This window comes from Falco peregrinus, chromosome 5 (assembly GCF_023634155.1).
Source record: "Falco peregrinus isolate bFalPer1 chromosome 5, bFalPer1.pri, whole genome shotgun sequence".
Lineage (NCBI taxonomy): Eukaryota > Metazoa > Chordata > Aves > Falconiformes > Falconidae > Falco > Falco peregrinus.
The window spans coordinates 18266310-18285888 of NC_073725.1; the positions used below are offsets into that span (position 1 = coordinate 18266310).

The 19579-nt window shown below is 38.2% G+C and overlaps 1 protein-coding gene across 1 annotated transcript in view; it reads left to right on the forward strand.

The window, feature by feature from the left end:
* Window positions 1-19579, forward strand: part of SACM1L (SAC1 like phosphatidylinositide phosphatase) — a 31080-nt gene that overhangs the window by 641 nt on the left and 10860 nt on the right. Inside the window, exons 2-8 of the mRNA XM_055803747.1 lie at window positions 7166-7263; window positions 8847-8921; window positions 11383-11510; window positions 12519-12668; window positions 15066-15125; window positions 16665-16698; window positions 19398-19499. Of these exons, the coding sequence (XP_055659722.1) occupies window positions 7166-7263; window positions 8847-8921; window positions 11383-11510; window positions 12519-12668; window positions 15066-15125; window positions 16665-16698; window positions 19398-19499 (647 nt within the window). The remainder of the gene's footprint in view (window positions 1-7165; window positions 7264-8846; window positions 8922-11382; window positions 11511-12518; window positions 12669-15065; window positions 15126-16664; window positions 16699-19397; window positions 19500-19579) is intronic.

The following is a 19579-nucleotide window of genomic DNA, read 5'->3' on the forward strand; positions in this document are numbered from 1 at the left end:
CGAGCCGCAGTGCCCGGCCCTGTCCCGGGGGCGCCGGCGGAGCAGCGGGCGGGGGCTGCCTGGGGCCCGCCCCGTGGGTGACTCGTAGCAGCTCCAGTGCCGGTGCTGATGTAAGGGTCTGTGTGTACAGTGGCGCTTGCCAGCAGAAGGCTCCTTAAGCGTACTTGCCCGTCAGTCTGTTGTGGCACAGTTGGTTCTTTCATGTTGATTTGTTTTGGGTTTGGGGTTTTTTGGTTTTGTTTTTGGGTGGTGTTTTTTTGATGCCAGCTGATGATTTGAAACGTTTGGGACTCTTCTGCCTAGCACCTACTGTAACTTTTCAAATAAATTCTTCTAACCTCGCGCTGGAATCGTTTTGTTAAAGTTTTTCGGGGGAGAATGTAGCCCTTTGAACTTATGCGTGCCAGATGTTTGCTTGCTGCCTTTTATACAGCCAAAGAAGTTGCGTAACCCAGGCACTGCAAAGTTAAAACTGAAGAGGCGTTTCTGCCATAAGCCCTCGTCCTGGCCGGCTGGGACTCCTGGAAAAATGACTGTGAGCATGAGACTCTCCATGGCTGAAGCCAAGCGAAATGTCCTTGTGTGTCCTAAAGGCATTCCCAGGCTTCTGACCTCTAAAGATTAGCTTGAAACTTTGTAATTGAGTTACTGATGCCATTTTCAGGCAGCGGTATCTGAAAGTGATTTTTAAGCCTGGCTTAACTGTATTTAATGCTCTTGTAAATTTCATTTGACTGTCATCTTTTGGATTCAGAGCAAACAGATATTTCTTACAGATCTGTGTAAACAGATTGACATAACGCTGTTATGTGTTTAAAAATCACTGGGCTTCTTTCCTTATTTTGATTAGGTAGCTGTGTGAGGGTACACAGACACTGGAGATAAAATTGAGTATTACTGAAAAGTAAGGTCATTAGTGATGGCTGAAAGAGTTGCTTATTTGGCAGAAAGTTTTTTTCCTCTTGTCACCTGAACAGTATTTGTCTGTCTTTAAGCTGAATTTGTGATCTTTTTGCCAGCAGAAGAGAAAAGGTAAGTTGTAGGAGTAGCAGTTGTGTGACTTGTAGTACACAGTCATTCCTACTGAGAATTTTTAAGTAAAAGCACTTTTCTGGGTACAGGCTAGTAAAGAATTTTCTCATTTAATCTTAACTAAAAGTAAGCTGTGAATTTTTTTAGAACAAGGCTGTCTCAAATGTGGTTTAACATGAATTATTTTTTTTACAAACTTGAAAACAGTTGTCTCATGTTCTGAAAAACGGGCTTTTTCCCTGTTGTTACACCAAGCTGCGGCGATGCCTGCAGACTTTCTGCCAAGCATTTTAAGATACAGGGCCACAACTTGGGTGATGAGCCAAACTTACTAGGTTGGCAAAGTCAAAGGAGAATGTTCTGAGAAATCCAGGCTAGATTTCAGTTTGGGGGTTTAGTGGTAACAGTGTTTTGGTGGTTTTTTTTAACTGACCTCTCATTTTCACTATGAAGAGGTCAGATACTGCAGTTGCACCTTTTCTGGCTAGTCTGGTGGCCCTCTATGAAGCCACACTGATTGTAGCGCTCTGTGGGGTCCCATTCATTACATGCAATCACAGGATCTAGCTCAGAAGGCAAACCTTATGTTTTTCTATCAAAAGTAGTGACTCAAACCCTTTGTGCCTTGACCAATGTAATCAGACAAGTTCAGGTGATACAGGTAAAAATGCTGGTGCCTAGTGTCTGCTACCATCAGAGCTAGTGGAGTTACACCAGCAGTTATTGGGGAAAACTATTAACCTGAAAACTGCTACCTATAGCTGTCATCTATGTCACGGTTATACTTATTTAGCTTCCTCCCATAGCCTCATGAATAAATTGTAAAATTCAAACAGCTGTTCTAGGTAGCAAGCTAGTAGATGGTAGTGAAGCTACCACTCCAATTAATGAATAAAAACCGATCGGTAAAGCTGTCTGCAGAACAGAGAATTCTGGCTGTTGTTTAGGCTCAGTTAAAATAACTTTTTTCCTTTGTATTTGGATGATGACTTATCTTGCTGATAGCATTCTCAGTATCCTGTGGGTCTCTGATACTGTCTGTTTCAAATTTAACTCCTTTTGCCTACAGTTATGCCTGCATGCTTTGTGAAAGTACTTGTCAGTCATTAGTAGCTATTGCACTTGAACACAGTGCCTTCCACCTGTCTGTATTTGGGGAGGGGACCAAAAGTGCATCTTGTCTTTCTGGGTTTTTTTTTGCTTGTTTTCTAGACTGAGTTTTCAGAGACTGGATAATACTTCTGGAAAAAACAGCTACACATTTTTTTTTCCTACTTAAATTAAGTGGCTGTCATGGACAAGCTCAGGGATGTTGATTGAGGGCATTTATTTATGCAGTAAATTATTTGTCATCTTAAGTGACACTTAACTGGACATAGCTGTTATGAAGCTATGCCTTTAATACGTGCTTTTTTTTTGTTGTTTTAAATGGTATTTCCATTAGTGGTTTTTTAATCCTGGGATTATACTCCCTTTCTTCTCCCTGCAACAACTACTGCTCCATGGGAGATGTTCCAATTCCTTGAGCTGTTTCTGCTTGAGGAGTAATATTTATGGTAGATGTATAATTAGCACACCTGTTCACCTAGAAAATCTGGAATCTCTGGAGTGTTGAAACCATCAGCGTGTTAGCACTGTTACTTAACATGCTGTTGGGACTCTGTGCATATACTAATGCCTTCCCTGTATCTTGCTGCAGACCACTTCGGTATCTTGAGTACAGCAAACGCATTGCTGTGCGGTACAGGGTGTGCTTTTTGGCTTGCTTTATTACAGTATTTAGAGGCTGACATCAAAGATTTTCCTGCATTAGAGCAATGTTAAGTATTTATGGTGAAATAATCAATTACTGAAGTAAGGGTTTGGCGATTGAGGCCTGGAAGGTTTAAATGATATTGAGTGAAGTACTATCTTTAGTTGCCATTAGAGCGCGATGGGTCCTCTTTCATGCTGTATCTGAACACAGGAATATTCTTGCAAGATCAACCAAACTAAAATGTGGGCTGTAACTCTGCATCATCTTCGTGATACACAACAGTGCTTTATATAGTCTAAGTAATGAAGTGAAATTTCACCACAAATATACAAATGAAAAAAAGCCTGATTTTGCACTTGGTGTAAGTGGGCAGAGGTTGATTTTTGCTTTTACATTTCTGTTGTGTTGGGAATCAACACTTTTCTCAGCTTTGAATTGTAGAAATGAAATCTAGTGAGCGAGTTGCTTTATCTCTTGGCAGCAATCCACACAGTTTCAGGAGAAGATTTCAAAATGACATCCAAGTCACCTTCAGTAATATTTGAAACATGAATTTGGTGGTTGCAGTTCAATACCTTTCCTTTTCTTGAGTAGTATCGATGCCAAATATTTCCATTTATCACTCCCTTTGTTCTTTAGCAATACTGAGAAATAGCCCGTGATGATGGTAGTCATGATTTTTTTTTGTATTAGAAAAGTAAGAAGAACCCAAATTTTGTGAAGGCTTTATGTGCTGTTAAGCTGTAAGGGAAGCAAGATATTGCTGTTAAAGTTCTTGATGTTTTGGATGGCTATAGACAGCAGTGACAACATAGCCAAGGAGAAGGTAGGCTATGCTATCAAATATGAAGGTTATACAAAAGCAGAACATGGCCTGTTGAATGGAAACCAGTTTCAAAAATAACTACAGACTTTATGGGCATCTTGAAAATACAGATTTCTTTATTATATTTCATATAATACTAGCACTTGGACTTTCATCTGTTCCTTAATTCATTAAAAGAATAGAATGAATCTGTCTACAGATTCCTACTCATTGTGAATGATCCTTTGTTCAGCATTTAGTATCTCCTAAGATCATTAAAATAAGCATGTGTTATCTTTCCAACCTTGTCATAGACTTACAGACTTGATGCTGAGTAGAGTCTGTGGAAAAACACCATTCTTGCAAGCAGTGTTCATAAGCTTCCTACCTGAAAGAGAAGTGAGAGGCAATCTTAGTTATAGCAGTCTTACAGTTTAAAAGCTCATCTAAATGAGAATGAGACTACTAGCCTAGTTCTGGTAATTGTTAAGATTGTAAATGAACACTTGAGCTGAAACCTTTTTGAGTCTTGTCCTCTTCTTCAACCATATTAATTATAGAAAACTTTCAGCTATTTACACAAGTGAAGCAAGGATGAAGTGATTCATCTTCCTGTTAAAAACTTTGAAGAGCACTAATTCTCCCACTTCTTCTGAAGCAAGGATTTAACATTTTGCAGGGCATTAGGCTTTTCAGTTGGTGTTGTACAGTTGTGTTTTAGGCAGTTTTTAATGGTGATCCCAAGAGAGAAGTATTTAAGTTCTCTCAACTTCATAGGCTAGCAGCTTGATGTCCTCCTGTCCCTCCTAAAAGATGACCAAAACAAAACCACGCAAAGCTTTGAAACAGTCAACAATGAGACTGTTCTAGTGTGCTGCAAGCTGCTGAAGCCTGGAGCTGATTTGGTTCATTGAACTGAAAACAGGCATAAGTTGTCTTGTGTTCTCCATGATGCTTTTGTGACCAAATCTGGTCTTGTAGAAGACCATGGGAAGGAGGATTTTGATTGCAAAGTTTTCTTTTTTTTTGTGTGTTTGTTGAAGGCAAAATGTAGTTTAAGCAAAGTTAGAAATGTGCAAGCATTGTGTAAGAAGAGATCAAGGTGATGAAAAAAAATGTTTAAAAAGGCAGTGGTAGGTGACAGAAGGCAAAATATGGGTGAGGATTTGAAAGAGAAATGCTGGGGGCTGGTCTAGTGATGCAGGGCATATGACACATACTGAGAGACCAGGCATAATTTGCACCTTAATTCTCTCATTTATCTTAACTTGTGGATGGTGAGAGTAAAAGACTTCATGTTCTTCAAGGAGAAATTATTATTCGAGTGTAGTAAATATAAAACTTCTTTATATGATGACTATTCTACACCTGTAATCTTTCTCAGTTGTTTGAGAACAGGCTATAACTAAACACAATGAATGAGTGCTGACACTATGATACTGTCATGGCTGTGTTTTATAATGAAAAAAGCAGCTTTTAAAAATACTGATCATGGATGGAAATACTCAGTTGTGCTCTGTACTGTCAGTGTAAGTGTCTTGCCTAGGTTGTGGTTTTTGTACAGAGTATTTAAAAACAGAAACTATCGTTCTCACAACTTTAGGTGCTATTTTACATCCTGCTGTGTTTAAAGGATTTTTTCAAATTATTTTGCTTAAGAGAGTCAGATGAGTAAGAGTACGTAAGCATCTGTTAAAGGCATAACGGGTCCAATATTAAACTTTGCAGCATCTTTTCCTCAGTTTTTTTTAGCTGGAGTCTTGTGTGTCAACTGATGTCCCAGAAAAAGGTGACTGTTCAACTAAACTGATAGAAGTAGCTGCAGCTTTCTACTGTGGGGAAGAAAGCCTGCTACTGTCTCCTGCCAAGTAGCAATAAGTTCCTGACTGCAGCTTAGATAGCATATCCTGATTTCTTTTTTAGTTCTTTAACAAATTGAGGGCTTCTAAGTATCCTTAAACTTGTCTTGCCCATTCTAGCTGTGTAAGCTTGTTTGCTTTTCACTGTAAAAATGGCTCCTATTATTGTCATGAAACCCCCTTAAAGAGCCAGGGGTGCACATGTGCATGTCATCAAAACTAAAAGCAATGAAAGCAGCGGTTTTAAGGCTTCAGTGTTTAACAAACAGCACATTTGTGGTTCTTAGTCGGATGTTTTTAGTTTCAAAGAAAAAGCATTTCATACATGTACGTGAAAATTTTAAGGAGGCTGTTCTACAAAGGGAACACTGTTGATACATTTACCATTTTAGGGCCCATAGACTTAATTTTCCTTTAAAGAAGTTAAATGACCTGATGAGCACTTAACTATAGATTTCAGTTTGTTGTGTTACGCTGTTTGGGGTTTAGTTCAGTTAAGCATTTGGTGGTCTCTGGCTTTCCTCTAATTGCCCAGAGAGGTTGTAGAACCCTCATCCTTGGGGAGAGTCAAAACACATCCTAAGAAACAGGGTTTAACTTTGAAGTTGGATAAACTTTGAAGCTGGTCCTGCTTTTGGTGGGTGGAAGGGGGTGCTACACATGTTAAGTGGTCCTCTAGACCTCTTTTAACATGGGCTTTTCTGGTCTAAATTGGGATTCTAATTCGGCTTTCTGAAGGATTAAAAATGCACAAAAGATGTGAAGAAATGCAAGTTCTATTTAGGGAGACAGAGCCTAAAAATATCTATCTGGTAGAATAAGTTCCCAGAACAAGATATTTAAAACTCTGATCTCTGCTCTTGTCAAGCCTTAAAGAAAGAAAAAATAATTATGAGAGTTAAGAATGCTAGTTCAAGAGCGTTTGGGTTGGTTTGTTTAGCATCTCCTATGCACAGCTACGAGTCCTTTCTGCATAACTCTTGAATTGTTGCACAGTATAACGTGTCTGGCTTCTTGCAAGTACCTCAACTGGTGTATTTTAAAGAATATTTCTGAAAACTATGTTTAATTTTATGGCTAGCACTGTACTACATACAGTTTTTCTGACAGGAAGGATAGCTATGAAGTCGGAACAGGATGTCAGTGTATGGCTTGTCTGATGTGTTCAGTGGGGAGGGTACATGTTACCTACCCCGTGTGTGTCACACAGCCCTGGCTAACTAAGCTGTGACATGGCAATGCTGAGACACCTGCTTCAATAAACTAGTGCTACTTTAACTTTTCCGATTTTTCTGCTTACTAGACTTGTGTAAGGGATGTAGTACTTGAGGTTGCTATATTAGAAAGTGTTTGATTAAACTTGTGATTTTGAAGTTTGGTTTTGGCTTATCAGACTTCTAAGTCTATAGTTCAAGTTTACATGAATTAGTGGACCACTATGTACACAAACTCACTTACATGTCTTTTAATTCTTGGTTGTTACTGGAATTTAGATTACTAAACAAGCCATAGATTTTGCAAAAACTGATTAGTTTGGCTTATTTTTTTCCCCACTGTCAACATCAGTGGCTGTTGGGAAGCAATCCAGTGAGAATTGTTTTTTGCAGCTGAAATAAGGCTTAATTTTTTTATCTTCTTCAGATTGTGAAGAATAAACAAACCTGAAGTAAGTGTTGCTAAACAAATTCCTTTTTTCTATCCATTCTCTTAAAGGCATATAACACCAGAGAAGTTCTATGTGGAAGCTTGTGATGATGGAGCAGATGATGTGCTTGCAATTGATAGAGTCTCCACAGAAGTTACTCTTACAGGTATTCTCCTCAGCAATATTTCTCAATATAGGCATCTTTGTTCTTTTTGTCTGTCTTGCTTAGGCACTCGGAGAAGAACTTCAGAACCTTAAGTTGGTATGGGGATAATTGTTTTATCTTTAGTTAATTTTTTTAAAACTGTGCTGGGTATTCTGTCCTGCAGAGAACTTTGTTTGAAATGCCTTTTTGCTGTGGGATTGATGCAGTGGGTGACCAGGGTGATGGTGCTTGCCTCTTTTTTTTTTTTTTTTTTTTTTTTTTGGTAAGACTGCCCAGCACAACAGGAAGAGCTGACTCGTCCAAGCTAGCTGGGCTTGGAAGATCAAACATGGGAAGGGTTGAACACTGGGCTTCTGCAGCTTTTGCTGAATTTTTCCAGTGCTGTCTTCTGTGAAAATTCAGGTTTTAGCCTTAAATAAAGCCTATAGAAACAAAACCAGTAAAACGCCCTCACTTTAAATTTGGTTCTGTGTTGCAAATCTGGATTCAGATGTCAGTGCAAGTAGTCTTAAGCATTCTGATGTTGAGGTCTTCAAAATTTTAGGTTTTTTTGAGAGTGTGAAACTAATGCATAAAAACAATCAAAGAACTTGTATTAAATGACAACATGAGATGAAGGCAATGGGTGACTTCCCTTCTGATGCTTCAGGAGTTTGTACCTCAGTATTACTAATCTCTAAACAGACAGAAATGCTACAGTAATATTAATGTAAAAGCAGTCATTCTCTTTCTTTTATTTGGCCTTTTGTATACTTCATGCAGAGCAGTGTGCTCTTCCCACTGATACTTTTGGTGTGGTAGTATAATATTTCAATTTCTCCTTCAAAACTGTAAAGATAGCTATCCCAAATCTTATTAGTCTACGTCTGTTCTCATTGCTGGTGTTCTATCAGAGGAACCTGCGAGGTGCTTAAAGCAAAGGAAAATTCAAGCACTGTATTTCTCTGTTCTGTAGTCTCTGGGAAAATGCCAAACTCTGGTGTGGGTGTGTGTTTTTTAAACTTCTCTAGTATTCCTTCTGTTACCCTCAAAATGTGGATAATGAAAGTTTAATGTGCTAGGACTTTTAAATGATATCTGGATACCTTTTGGATCTCTTAGTATGTTGTTTGGAATACTGTATCCCTTGCCACATGAATGCTGTTGTTGGTAGTTTTGCAGAGATAGATAAAAAAGTGAACTAGGTCTTCTGAAACGGCAATAGACTGAGGCTCAGAAGAAGGAGTCAGAAGTGGGAGGCACAAGCATTTACAGTTTGTTTGTCCTTGATGTCTTCAAAATAAAAAGGTTCTGGAAGCTGACAGGACAATACATTGAGGGGTCTACTTGCTATACTATCATGTGAATGAGGTTGAATTTATTAAATTGAATGGCCACTTTGACTAAACATGAGAAATGCTTCCACATCTTCCCCTCTGTCCCCCCGTCAGGCTTTGAAATCCGGGTGCATTGCTTCTTGTACTTCAGACTCTAGCAAAACTTGAGGTTTGACCAAGAAGCTTTGGCAAACCTAGTTTGATCATTTTTTAGATAGTCCTGAAAGATGCAGTCAGAAATTCTGAATTTTTTCTTCTGCTTTTCAGTTAAGAAAGATGTTCCTCCTTCAGCGGTTACGAGACCTATATATGGTATTTTGGGAACAATCCGATTGGTGGCAGGTAAGGAAAAGAGATCTGTACTCTTTGAAAATACTTAGGCAAAATACATTGCTAAAGAAGCTTTAATGTCAAAAGTAGTATTTGGAAGTGTTTGAGGATACACTTTCGTCAGTATGATGGGCTTTCGTTGTGGCTGCTAGAGGGTGGTGTAGCTGCTCTAAATGTACAGTTAACTGGCAGTTTGTTGAGTTTTAAGGAATGCATTTTAAATGCATGCAAAGAACTTCATCTACTTTTCATAACTATTTTGATCTTAGTTGCAGGACTTGATGCAGCAGTCAAATATTGGGTCATGAAGTTTGACTTAAAATCAGTAATCTTGGCACACAAATAACTTGGAGTGACTCAGGGTGATAGACTAGTAGATGCAGATGTGCAACTAATGGTTGTGTTCCAACTATCCTACAAATATAAAGAAAATTCAACATTAAAAGAAAAAGGACAGACTAGAACAAGTCTGTATTTTGGGGAGTTGTAGGATAAGGTAAGGATAAGCTGTCTGCTTTCTCTGTCTCGATGGCATTCAGATCTAAACAGTTACTGCCACATATAAACCTGATGTGTAAAGTCTGAGCTTCCAAGAAAGTAACTTGCTATTCAAAAGATCTCTTGTGTAGACTTTATTATTTGAGGCTAAAGTAGTCTGAAAAATGGTGTAATAAGAACCATGTATACTGAGTAAGTTTCCATATGCAGAAAGGATTTAGGTTCACTCACTGCAGTATTCTCAACAGAAGCGAAGTATTATTGTGTTAAAAGTAGTAACTTGTGGCAGGATCTGCTGAACTTCATATGCACATATTCTAAAGAAGTGTGGATCTTGCAGAGTAAGAGCAATGTAATGGAGACCTGTGTCTTGGGTACTTGACAAGCCCTGACAGTTTTAAAACTGAACTGCCCCAAAGGGAAATTTTCACAACTTACAGGCTTGATAATGACTTTCATTCATCTGACTATTATATAATATGGACAGTATATTCTTTTACTAGGTTGGATTTTTTCTTTCCACTTCTGCCAAGCTTTGCAGTGTGTGTTAGTATACAGCTGTCAAACTAAAGAAGATACAGTTAAAGTAAATATTTAGCTGAGTGGTGTTAGGCAGTTCAGTTAACAAATAAATGTAAAATTGGTTGCCTATCTAGCAATGCAGTATCTTTAACAAGCATAAATATTCTTTGCCTATTACAGTATTAAGGGGGGAAAAATTGCTGAAGTAACACCTGAAGCTCTGAAATATCAAACAGAAGGTTGGATACCCAGATAGGAAAAGACAACATTGAAAATTCCTGTCAGATTAAATGTATCTATTTGTGCAGCATCTTTGTAATAGTTGTGGATGTAATGTGCTGTTCTCGTAAGGTATCTGGGTTCTGCTGACATACCAGCCAAAAGCAATACTTAAACTTAAAAATGCTCTAGCATGTTTGCATCTCAAGTGGTTGAATATTCCATCTAAATGGGTAACACTAGAGCTGTGGATGTCAAAGTGGGGGTGGCACCTGTTCTTTGACTAATTATATGGAATAGATACCTGATATAATTCACTTGTCCATAAAACTTGGTGTATATCTAGATACAGTAGTAAATACAAATAATGGGTAAACTTACCACATACAATGTGAACTGTTTCTGCTTTGGCATTTATATTTTGAATGCTTTAGTACAAAAATGTACTAGACTTGTGGCTCTGTGCTTCTGTATGGCCTGCTTGTTGATTTGCTTTATTGGAATTGTAAGCAAGCATTTAACGGTTATAAGATGTAGATGCTGAGACATTTTTATCCATCAACATACAATTTAATTAAGAAACTTTTTACTTTAAAAAAAAAAAAAGGGCACCAGAGTAAGGTAGCCTTAGAAATAAGGCTATGTTGTGTTTACCAAAAGTGTAAAAATTGCTTTAAGTGAACTGTCATGACCATGGGTTTGTTTGCTTTGTTACTTATGCATCCAGGAAAAGGGCAAGCTTCCTGTCTTAAATTATTAAAAGAACCCCTTTTCTCCTTGCTCCATTTTGAACCTATTAGGATAAATATTTTTTTCAGGATATGATGAATCAGCTTTTTGGATTCTGAGTCATGCTTCCTTTTGTGTATTTCAGACTTGCTTTCCAAACCACATTCAAGACCATTGGCCACTTTCTGCATTTGCAAGCCTAGAGACTTTCAGACTGTCTCAGGTCTAAAGTGTAGCTGATACTTATGTTGTCCATTTTAAAAAAAAAATTCTTAAACTTAATGAATAGCTCAAGATCTGTGAGCATAGAGAAATGGGTAGCTTAGGAAGTGTTTTGTTTGTTCCATACACTTGCTGTTAAGAACATAGAATATAAAATCCTAGGTGTAAGTTGAAGAAACCTCACTCTTAGCTATTGGTTTCAGTTTTCTGGTATGGCTGTAGGCTGCTTTTCTTAATACAGTGCATCTATTGTTTTTTTAACTTTGCTCTTTCTGGTTTGCAGGCACGTATCTTATTGTAATAACAAAAAAGAAAAAAGTAGGTGAGATTTTCAGTCATGCAATCTGGAAAGCAACAGACTTTGACATCCTCTCGTACAAGAAGACCATGCTACACTTAACTGATATTCAGGTAGGTGGATTGATTAGAGGAGTGTGGGGGAACGTTACCTTATGTTAATGTCCATTACCACAGGACCTAATTTGATGAGACTATGAACATTTTTTAAGAAGCTCTTTGAACTATACTTTTTCCCTCCGATTTGTTCAGGCATCAAATATTGTTGCAGTATTTGAGTATAGGTGTATATAAAGTTATGTCATTCAAGATAACAAACTCACTTTGTGTGACTTAGAATATCATCCCCAGAGTTTGATCTGCATACTGTGCATTTTCCCCCCTCTTGAGATGGCACACTCTTCTTCATGCTCTTCCTGTTAAGTCTTTCTCACAGCTCTGCTATTCTGATAGTCCCTACAGTAAGATGCCTTGCTGTTATCTAATTATCTCTTGCCTAATTTGTAGAATTGTTCAATTACATAATTGATATAAAGGAAGAATTGATATTTTTTTTTGAGGGAGGGAAAGGATGAAGATTGCTTAAAACAGATGTGCTGTGGATTGATAGAGTAGATAAGGGTGGATAACCAACAGAGCTGAAAGGAAATCTGATGCTCTTTCAGGAAAGGAATGAGCATAGTCTTGAACCAGAACAAGATTATTGGCATAATCTTGACAGTAAGTTATATCCTTCCTTTTGCATTGCCATCTTGTTTTGGTATTTTTGACCAAATGGTTTGTAGGATAACTAATGGCTTCCTTTTTGTTTGGAAGTAGCTAGCATTAGTTTTATACCAGTAGCTGGAATATATACCTCACAGGAATACAGTTTTCTACTCTCCCTTCTACTGTTCTTGCAGAATCTGGCTGCAGTGTGCTAGCTAGCTCTAAGTTATCAGTGAACTGGTATCAAAATTGTAATCTCATAGTTTCCTTCTTGTACAGTAATATCTGGGTGATGTCAGGTGTTGCTGGAGCACTAGCAAAGCTAATCTCATCACTTCTAAAAGTAGCAGTAGTTTGAGATATTCAATGGCAATAAATGAGAGCTCTTCTGTCCTCTTCTTCTCATCCCCACAGTTGCAGGACAATAAAGTGTTTTTATCAATGCTTAATCATGTCTTGAGTGTGGATGGATTTTACTTCTCAACAACATATGACCTAACACATACTCTGCAACGGTTAGCGAACACGAGCCCAGAGTTCCAGGAAATGAGCCTCCTAGAGAGGGTAAGGATTTAATTTTGCTTAGTATTTGTCTCAGACATTGTCAATCAGTTCTAAAACTAAAGGAAACTATGTAAAGCTTAGAATGATGTAATGGGACCACAAATTTCAGCAGCACCTGAGCTTAAACCTTTTTTTAACAATGTTTTAGTATGTTAAATGGTAGTAGACACTTAAAGCATTTATGGTCCTCTGTTAAAACTAAAAATGGCTTTACTATTTTAATCACTAGACTAGTGAGACAGATTTATATGTTGCTTAAATGCAAGTCCTTATAACTGAACTAGCAAAAAATAGCCCAATGTTGCTGAACTGTGTAACTAGACTTATTTCTGATTTTAATTGAGTTGTACTGTGACAGTTGTCTGGAATAAGCAGCTGATAGCAAGAGGAAATACAAGTAACTAGGCAAGTGTGCAAAGTATACAGAGTCAAGTTACAATTTGAGTTTGCGTCATAGGGTGCTTAGAAGAAGGGTGGAAATAGCTGTTTTGTAAAGCTTCAGCACATGAGTTTGTTCAGTGCTGCAGTATTTTATCAAAACTGTTAGGAGTTGTGGCTGAGCTTACTAGTCCACCCTTCCTTAAGTCTTATAGCTTGTGAGCAACATGAAGTTCTAGAAATCTGTTCTAGTGTGATGTTAGACTTCTGGATCAGGCAGTTAGAAGTACTTTTTGAACGCTGCTTTAAATGGATTTTAAGAATTCAAAATAAATGAAAGTTTGTCTCTGATTTTAATATTGAACACTTCTAATTGCAACAAGAGGGAGCTAAGCAGAAAAAACTAAGAAAGCAGGTCATTTCTCTGACCTAGAATAAGGGGGTGGACACACCCAAAGTGGAATAAATGGTGTGCAACTTGGTATTCTATTCCAGGATAACGTGGAACAGAAACTGTGGGGTTTATGGCTGTTTCCCTTGGGATGTTGTATTCTGTCTAAACTATGCTTATTACTTATGTTTGAAGCATGAATTCAATATACTGCTTTTGTCTTAAACGCAATTTGAGCTTGAAATTATCTTGTTTCCAGAGTTCCAGAATCTTTAATTTGGTAACTTACTATACGGCAGCATAAACGAGGTCTAAATTGCCTAGGCACCGAAATACTGAAACATTGGAAGTCAATGGTACTTCTTCTTCTTTTGCCAAGAACGTGGCAGTGGAATCATGAGAAGTTGTCTCTTAGTTACAGTAACTATCTAAGCTGGAGAAGCAGCACACAAATATATATATATATATATAAAAATTAAAATCAGTTTATAGTTGGGGACTATTTTGCATTATCAAATGCTGCTCGGCAGTACTCTTACCAGGAAGAGCAGTTGCTGACACAAAAGGATTGGTTTGCCTTACAATTTGGGCACTTCAGGTTGTTTGGAAGGCAAAGTACAGTAAAAAGGCATCAGTTTCAAGGAAGTTCAGATGTGAGATGGTTAAAACAATTTTAATGTCATTTCAGTCATGTGGCTGCAGTATAATGGGTTAACAAAAGGATGGTACCAACTTTGGGTGTCTCCACCTTTGCAAGAGAAGCCTGGCCTGTGGTTGATGTGTGGGTGTCTTGGTTCAGTACTTGTGGGTTTGTGTTTTCTTTTTTAAACAGTGCTGGTAGAAAGAAACAGCCCCAATGCAGGGGGGCACCAAAGCATCATATTGTGTTCTTTCACTAGTCCAAGGTCCTGCAAGTAGGATTTGAACAGTTTCTGGCAGATAGTTGTGTTTGTTGTTTCCTGACAGACAAAGAACTGTTCCAACACCGAGCTTGAATTAACCCTTATACTCAGCGATGTATTGTCTGCTTGCTGCCTCATAAAGCTGAAATTTATGCCACTTCCCCAGAGCCTGCACTAACATTCTGCAGCAAATGGCACTTCTGTAACTAATCTGGTAGCTTTCTGGAACGTGCTCAGCAACCTGCTCAAGACACTTTTGAGGTGAATTAAGAATAGGAAATACACAAAGCTGAAGAGGATCATTTATGCAGTGGAATATAAATAAACTACAAATATTGTTGCTTTCCTTTCAGTTCTCAGAATTGTTGATTGTTGCATACAGGACTCTTTGCATTTTTACATTCTGCCCATTAGGATTATTACCTTACTGCTGTTCTTAATTCTGGATAATTTCTTCAAGGCCTGATTACTTAGGGCAAAGACCAGAATGCTCTTCTGATACTGCAGCTTAGTTGTTGATGGTGTCACATGTCTGAAGAGTCAGGCAGCACCCTTAGAGCTTTGAGACAACTGTTCTTTTTTTAACTTATTTTATTTAGATGTTGAGGATATGAAGGGTACTGATGAAAGAAGGGTGTTCCATCTGGATACTACAGTATTACCTTTATGCTGAACTAAACAGAACTGATGGTCTCTAAAAGCATGTTGGCTTTTTGCTTGCTACAGGCAGACCCACGATTTGTGTGGAACGGACATCTTCTTAGAGAATTTGCTGCTCAACCAGAGGTAAACACTTTGTAATGATTATATTGGTAGAAGACTAATATACTTTTACTAGAAGTATACAAGTTTCCTGTAATTCTGTCTCTTACTTCAGACAGCCAGAATCTAGTGTAATGTGGCTATGCATCTTCTAGTTTAGCACAGTGACACTCTTCTGCTTTCAAACTTCATGTCAGCATCCTTGGTAGTACATATAGTAAAGCTGACTTTTGGAAATGTCTACATTTGAAGATACTGTACTGAGATCATGTTTAATAAACCAAAGGGAAAGTTTGACTGCACAGCATATGCTTCTCAAGCTTTTGAAGTTTAGCTATTTATTTATCTTTAGGTATAGTCAAGGTTCACTCTTCACTTTTTTGGCTAGCATCTTGCTCTGAATGTAGTTTAAATTCCATTTGCTTAGTGAATAGCTCTTAAAGCTGATAATTGAGTAAGACTAACCATTTAGATTATTTCAGTTTATTTCAAATGAGGACTAGCACAGTGTAACCATTGAATTCACTGAGTCCAGCAAATACAAGTGCATGGCTGTGAGCTATAGCTGTAGTACCTCAATGACCAGGCTGATCAAAGCTCCTTCCTAGTAGAGACTTCAGCTGTGTGTTAAACTTCTAAAACTCTCTGCACTACAGCAACCTTTTATCTCTAACAGTACTTCTTATTTATTGAAGTAAATGGCGCACTGCTTCTATTTCTGTCTTGGTCACCTGTGGAGATGTGCTCTTACGTTACAGCACTGTTCTAAAAGGCTGGATTGTGCAGTGCTTCTGGAATGTGAAGATAGGAATTGGTAAAGGGCTGTTGTGCATATTCCAGAGGCATATGACTGGGTATGTGGTTTGGATAGTGCTATGCAAGCAAAGCTTGGGCAATGAGAGAGTAGCAGTGTTGGGAACAGCAAAGAAAGCAAAGTGAAGCTGTTCAATGAAAACAGAAAAAGGGAGATAAATGATATGGGGGGGAAGCATGACCTAATGCTGACTAGAAGTGGCTTGCTATAGTAATAGTTTTAGGTAAAAGTTCTTAGGACTTCTAGTTCTGGAGAACTTTAAACATTCTTGAAAGACCAAGTTTTTCAGGGGTGGCAGGATGGGAGAAACCCTGGAACAAGTGTTTTGAGTATTAATGGCATAAAAGTACTCCCTACTGAAGCCATGTGTTAATTACTGCCTCTGCTTACATCCTGCTGTGGAGGTACAGCAAATACAATATCAAAAGGTTTTCAGCGTGTACTGCTTTATACCTGGCATGTTTGTGGAAGAGTAAATGCCATGTACAGGAGGACAAAGCAGCTTGTTTTTTTGTCAAGGTCATTTAATTGGGATTAGACTTCAACTTTTTCCCTGCTAATAAGGATTATGTATGGTGCTGTTTTCCTTGAACTTTTTTCTCAAAGAAATACTGTACCCTAAACAAAGTAAAAAAGTAATAACTATCAAAAAAAACAAACCCACCACCTAGACAAGGCATAGTCACTCACTTATCCTTTTTGGTTGCTAGTGTTTAATATTTTTAACATGTATTATGTGTGTGTTTCAGATCCACAGGTTTGCTACACCAGTGATGCACGGATGTATCCTTTTATGTTGTAAAGCTCTGTGCTTTACACAGTGTGGTAGTCTAGCAGCAAAATGGTTGCCAGTGAGGCTGCTCTAGTGGCCATGTTGGCAACTGTAACAGAACACAGCCAGAATTAAGTTGTAGCTCAGATATGAGCATCACATTGTTTGATAGCCCACTCATGTTAACTCAAATACTCTGCTTTTAAGGCTTAATGTATTTCAGTTTAGAGGCATGATTTGCACAACTGTCTTACAATGGGATTGAAGGTTAAGATGAATGTGGCAAATACTTACATCAGCCTTAGTAGTACTTTTTATTTTGCTGTAAGTATACCTTCACTTAGCATTTGCTTTGGATATAAAATAAAGGAGAACAGTTTTGACTTGGAGTGCTTTTGGATGTTCCTGTTGACGGTAAAAGGATAAGGAGTTCTGCCGAAGGCTGCTGGAATGCTTCTCCTAGCCAGCTGCTCTTCCTGCACCAACGCTTTGGGTAATAGCCTTTTTAGCAAAGCAATCATGAGTTTATTTTTGAGAGAGGCTGTATGCTGTGAGTAAGCCTAATGCTTTCTGGAGGCTGTGGTGTTCATGCAGTGTGTGATTGAGGTGCTCCTGGACTGGCAGCATGAAAAGGAATAGCAAAACTGGACTGCCCATCCTCCTTCGTTCCTCCATTGCGCACACCCCTCAGGTGTATGCAGGGAATGGCTTCCAGCCTGGGTCTGTTCCAGTAGGACTGTAAGCAGCTGGCAGATCTTCAGTCCTTCTTTCCTGTGACTTCATGTAATGGAAAATGTAGTGGGAGTAAGTGGAGAAGCAAGGAAAGATAGCAAATAGGAACTGTCAAAACAACCGAATCTTTGTCCTGCAGGTCCTGGGTGGAAGAGTCTGGGTGGACCGCAATTAGCAGACTGCAACTAACACCTTCCTCTGTCCTATTTTCACTATATAAATAACTAGCATGAGGAATACCTGTTCTGTTGTAGTTCTAATACAAACCAAACACCTTAGAGAACCCAAGAATTCAAAGAAACTGGATTTTTAGTGACGAAAATGCTAGGAAGAGCCCTAAGCAGACCTGTTACAGTGCCACTAGCAGTTATTTAAATGAAATAAGATTCTTCCCCCCCTATACCCCCTGCCCCATATAACCTAAATACATTTTGCTCGACAGTCTGTACCGGGGTTCAGGTCTTGCAGTGATGAGAAATAATGGGCATACTTAGGCTATAGGTGATAAAAGTCTTGGTTACCCAAACTGTTTAATATTTCCCTTGCTGATTAAAAAAAAAAAATCCCCCTTCTAAGGAAGAGTTCTTTTTTTGTGTGGAAGTAGCCAATAGCAAGTTGTCATTTAAGTTGGACAGATTGCAGACAGAAAATGGGCTGACTATTTCTAAGCAGCTAAGTTTAGAGGAAACCTTTTTTGCAGGAAACTGTTGGCTGTACAAGTGTTGAATCAAAGGGTGTAGGATCTGGCAGTGCTTTTCCACAAAAGCAGAGGAATAGGTCTTTTTTGCAGTCTTAATTCTTGAACTGTGAGAATGTTCTGGATTATGTAGGGCCAGTTTGTATTATATTTTTCAAATTCTTTACAGAGAGTGTGAGTGCACACAAATCAAGATGTTCAGTGTATGCAGCCAGTGTGCTCTTTGACATAGCTTAGGTGCTTGTGTGACACAGCTGCTTTGTCCTAATTAATCATAAATGCAGAATGTAGATTTTACTGTAAAGTGTGCTATTTTAAAAGAGAAAATAAATGGTTTACTTTACCAGCCTTAAGACAAAGTATCTAGATTCCTCAAAGAATAGAAAACTGCAGTATGTTAATACTGCAGCTTGCAGAAAACAACCACTTTGATTTTTTGCTTGCTTTGGAGTTGTGGGTTTCAGTTTTTAGGGGCAAAGGATGAAAGCTTGTGAATTTACCTGGAGAAATTACTCACAATGAATGCTGTTTTTTATTAGACTTGATAGTTTACCATAGTCCAAATAAAGGCAATTATAAGCAGCACAGAACAAGACTGTAAAATGGAAATAGTTATTAATGGCTGCTGTTTGTTGACTAGTCCCGGATTATGGTGTATCTGCCGCACTTGGGCTGTCTAGGCTGAGCAGGAAACCATTCTTGTGTAAGAAGCTTGCACTGGAGATGGTACATGTATATTTTTCTTGGCATTGATTTGAAAGCCAGCCTACTGCTAGTTCTAGCATCTGTAAATGATGTGTGTTGCACTTACAGGTGCAAGGTATAACAGCCCAAGGTATTGATTCTTCTAAAAGCCTAGGAAACATTTTTGAAGTGTGGGGTTCTGTTTTTTTTGTTAAAAGCAATAGGCGTAATAAAATGTTAAGATAGCTTATTTATGGATAAGATGAGTGAAGCACTGAACAGAAGTTCAGAAGTCAGTCCACTTAATGATATACATAGGATCATAAAACAGATTAATCTTTGGAATCCAGTTTTCTCAAAATTAAAGCAGTTTTAATGTGTAGTAATCAGTGACATTGCCTGCAGTCTGTCTTTTTGTGATGCTTATGCTGATGCTAATATTATTCTCTCAAGTTGAATATTAAACTGTTACTGATATGAGTAATGTTTACAAATTTCTTTGAATGTGGTCACTTGGTTCCTTGATGTTACCTACCTCTTGATATATAGAAATATCCTAATGAAATATTGGGGGTTTTCCTTAGTGTTATTCATTAGTTATCACTATGCACTCTTGTTCTATTAATGGCAAGTGTTTTGACTGGCTGCTGGTTTCCAGAAGAAGCTGTTTCAGGGCTGGTGTACGCTACTATGTAAGAGGTAAAATAGCAAATTTATTTTGAAAATAATGCAAACTCTATATGTGTGACAGAGGCTGTTGCTCCAAAGAAAATATTAGC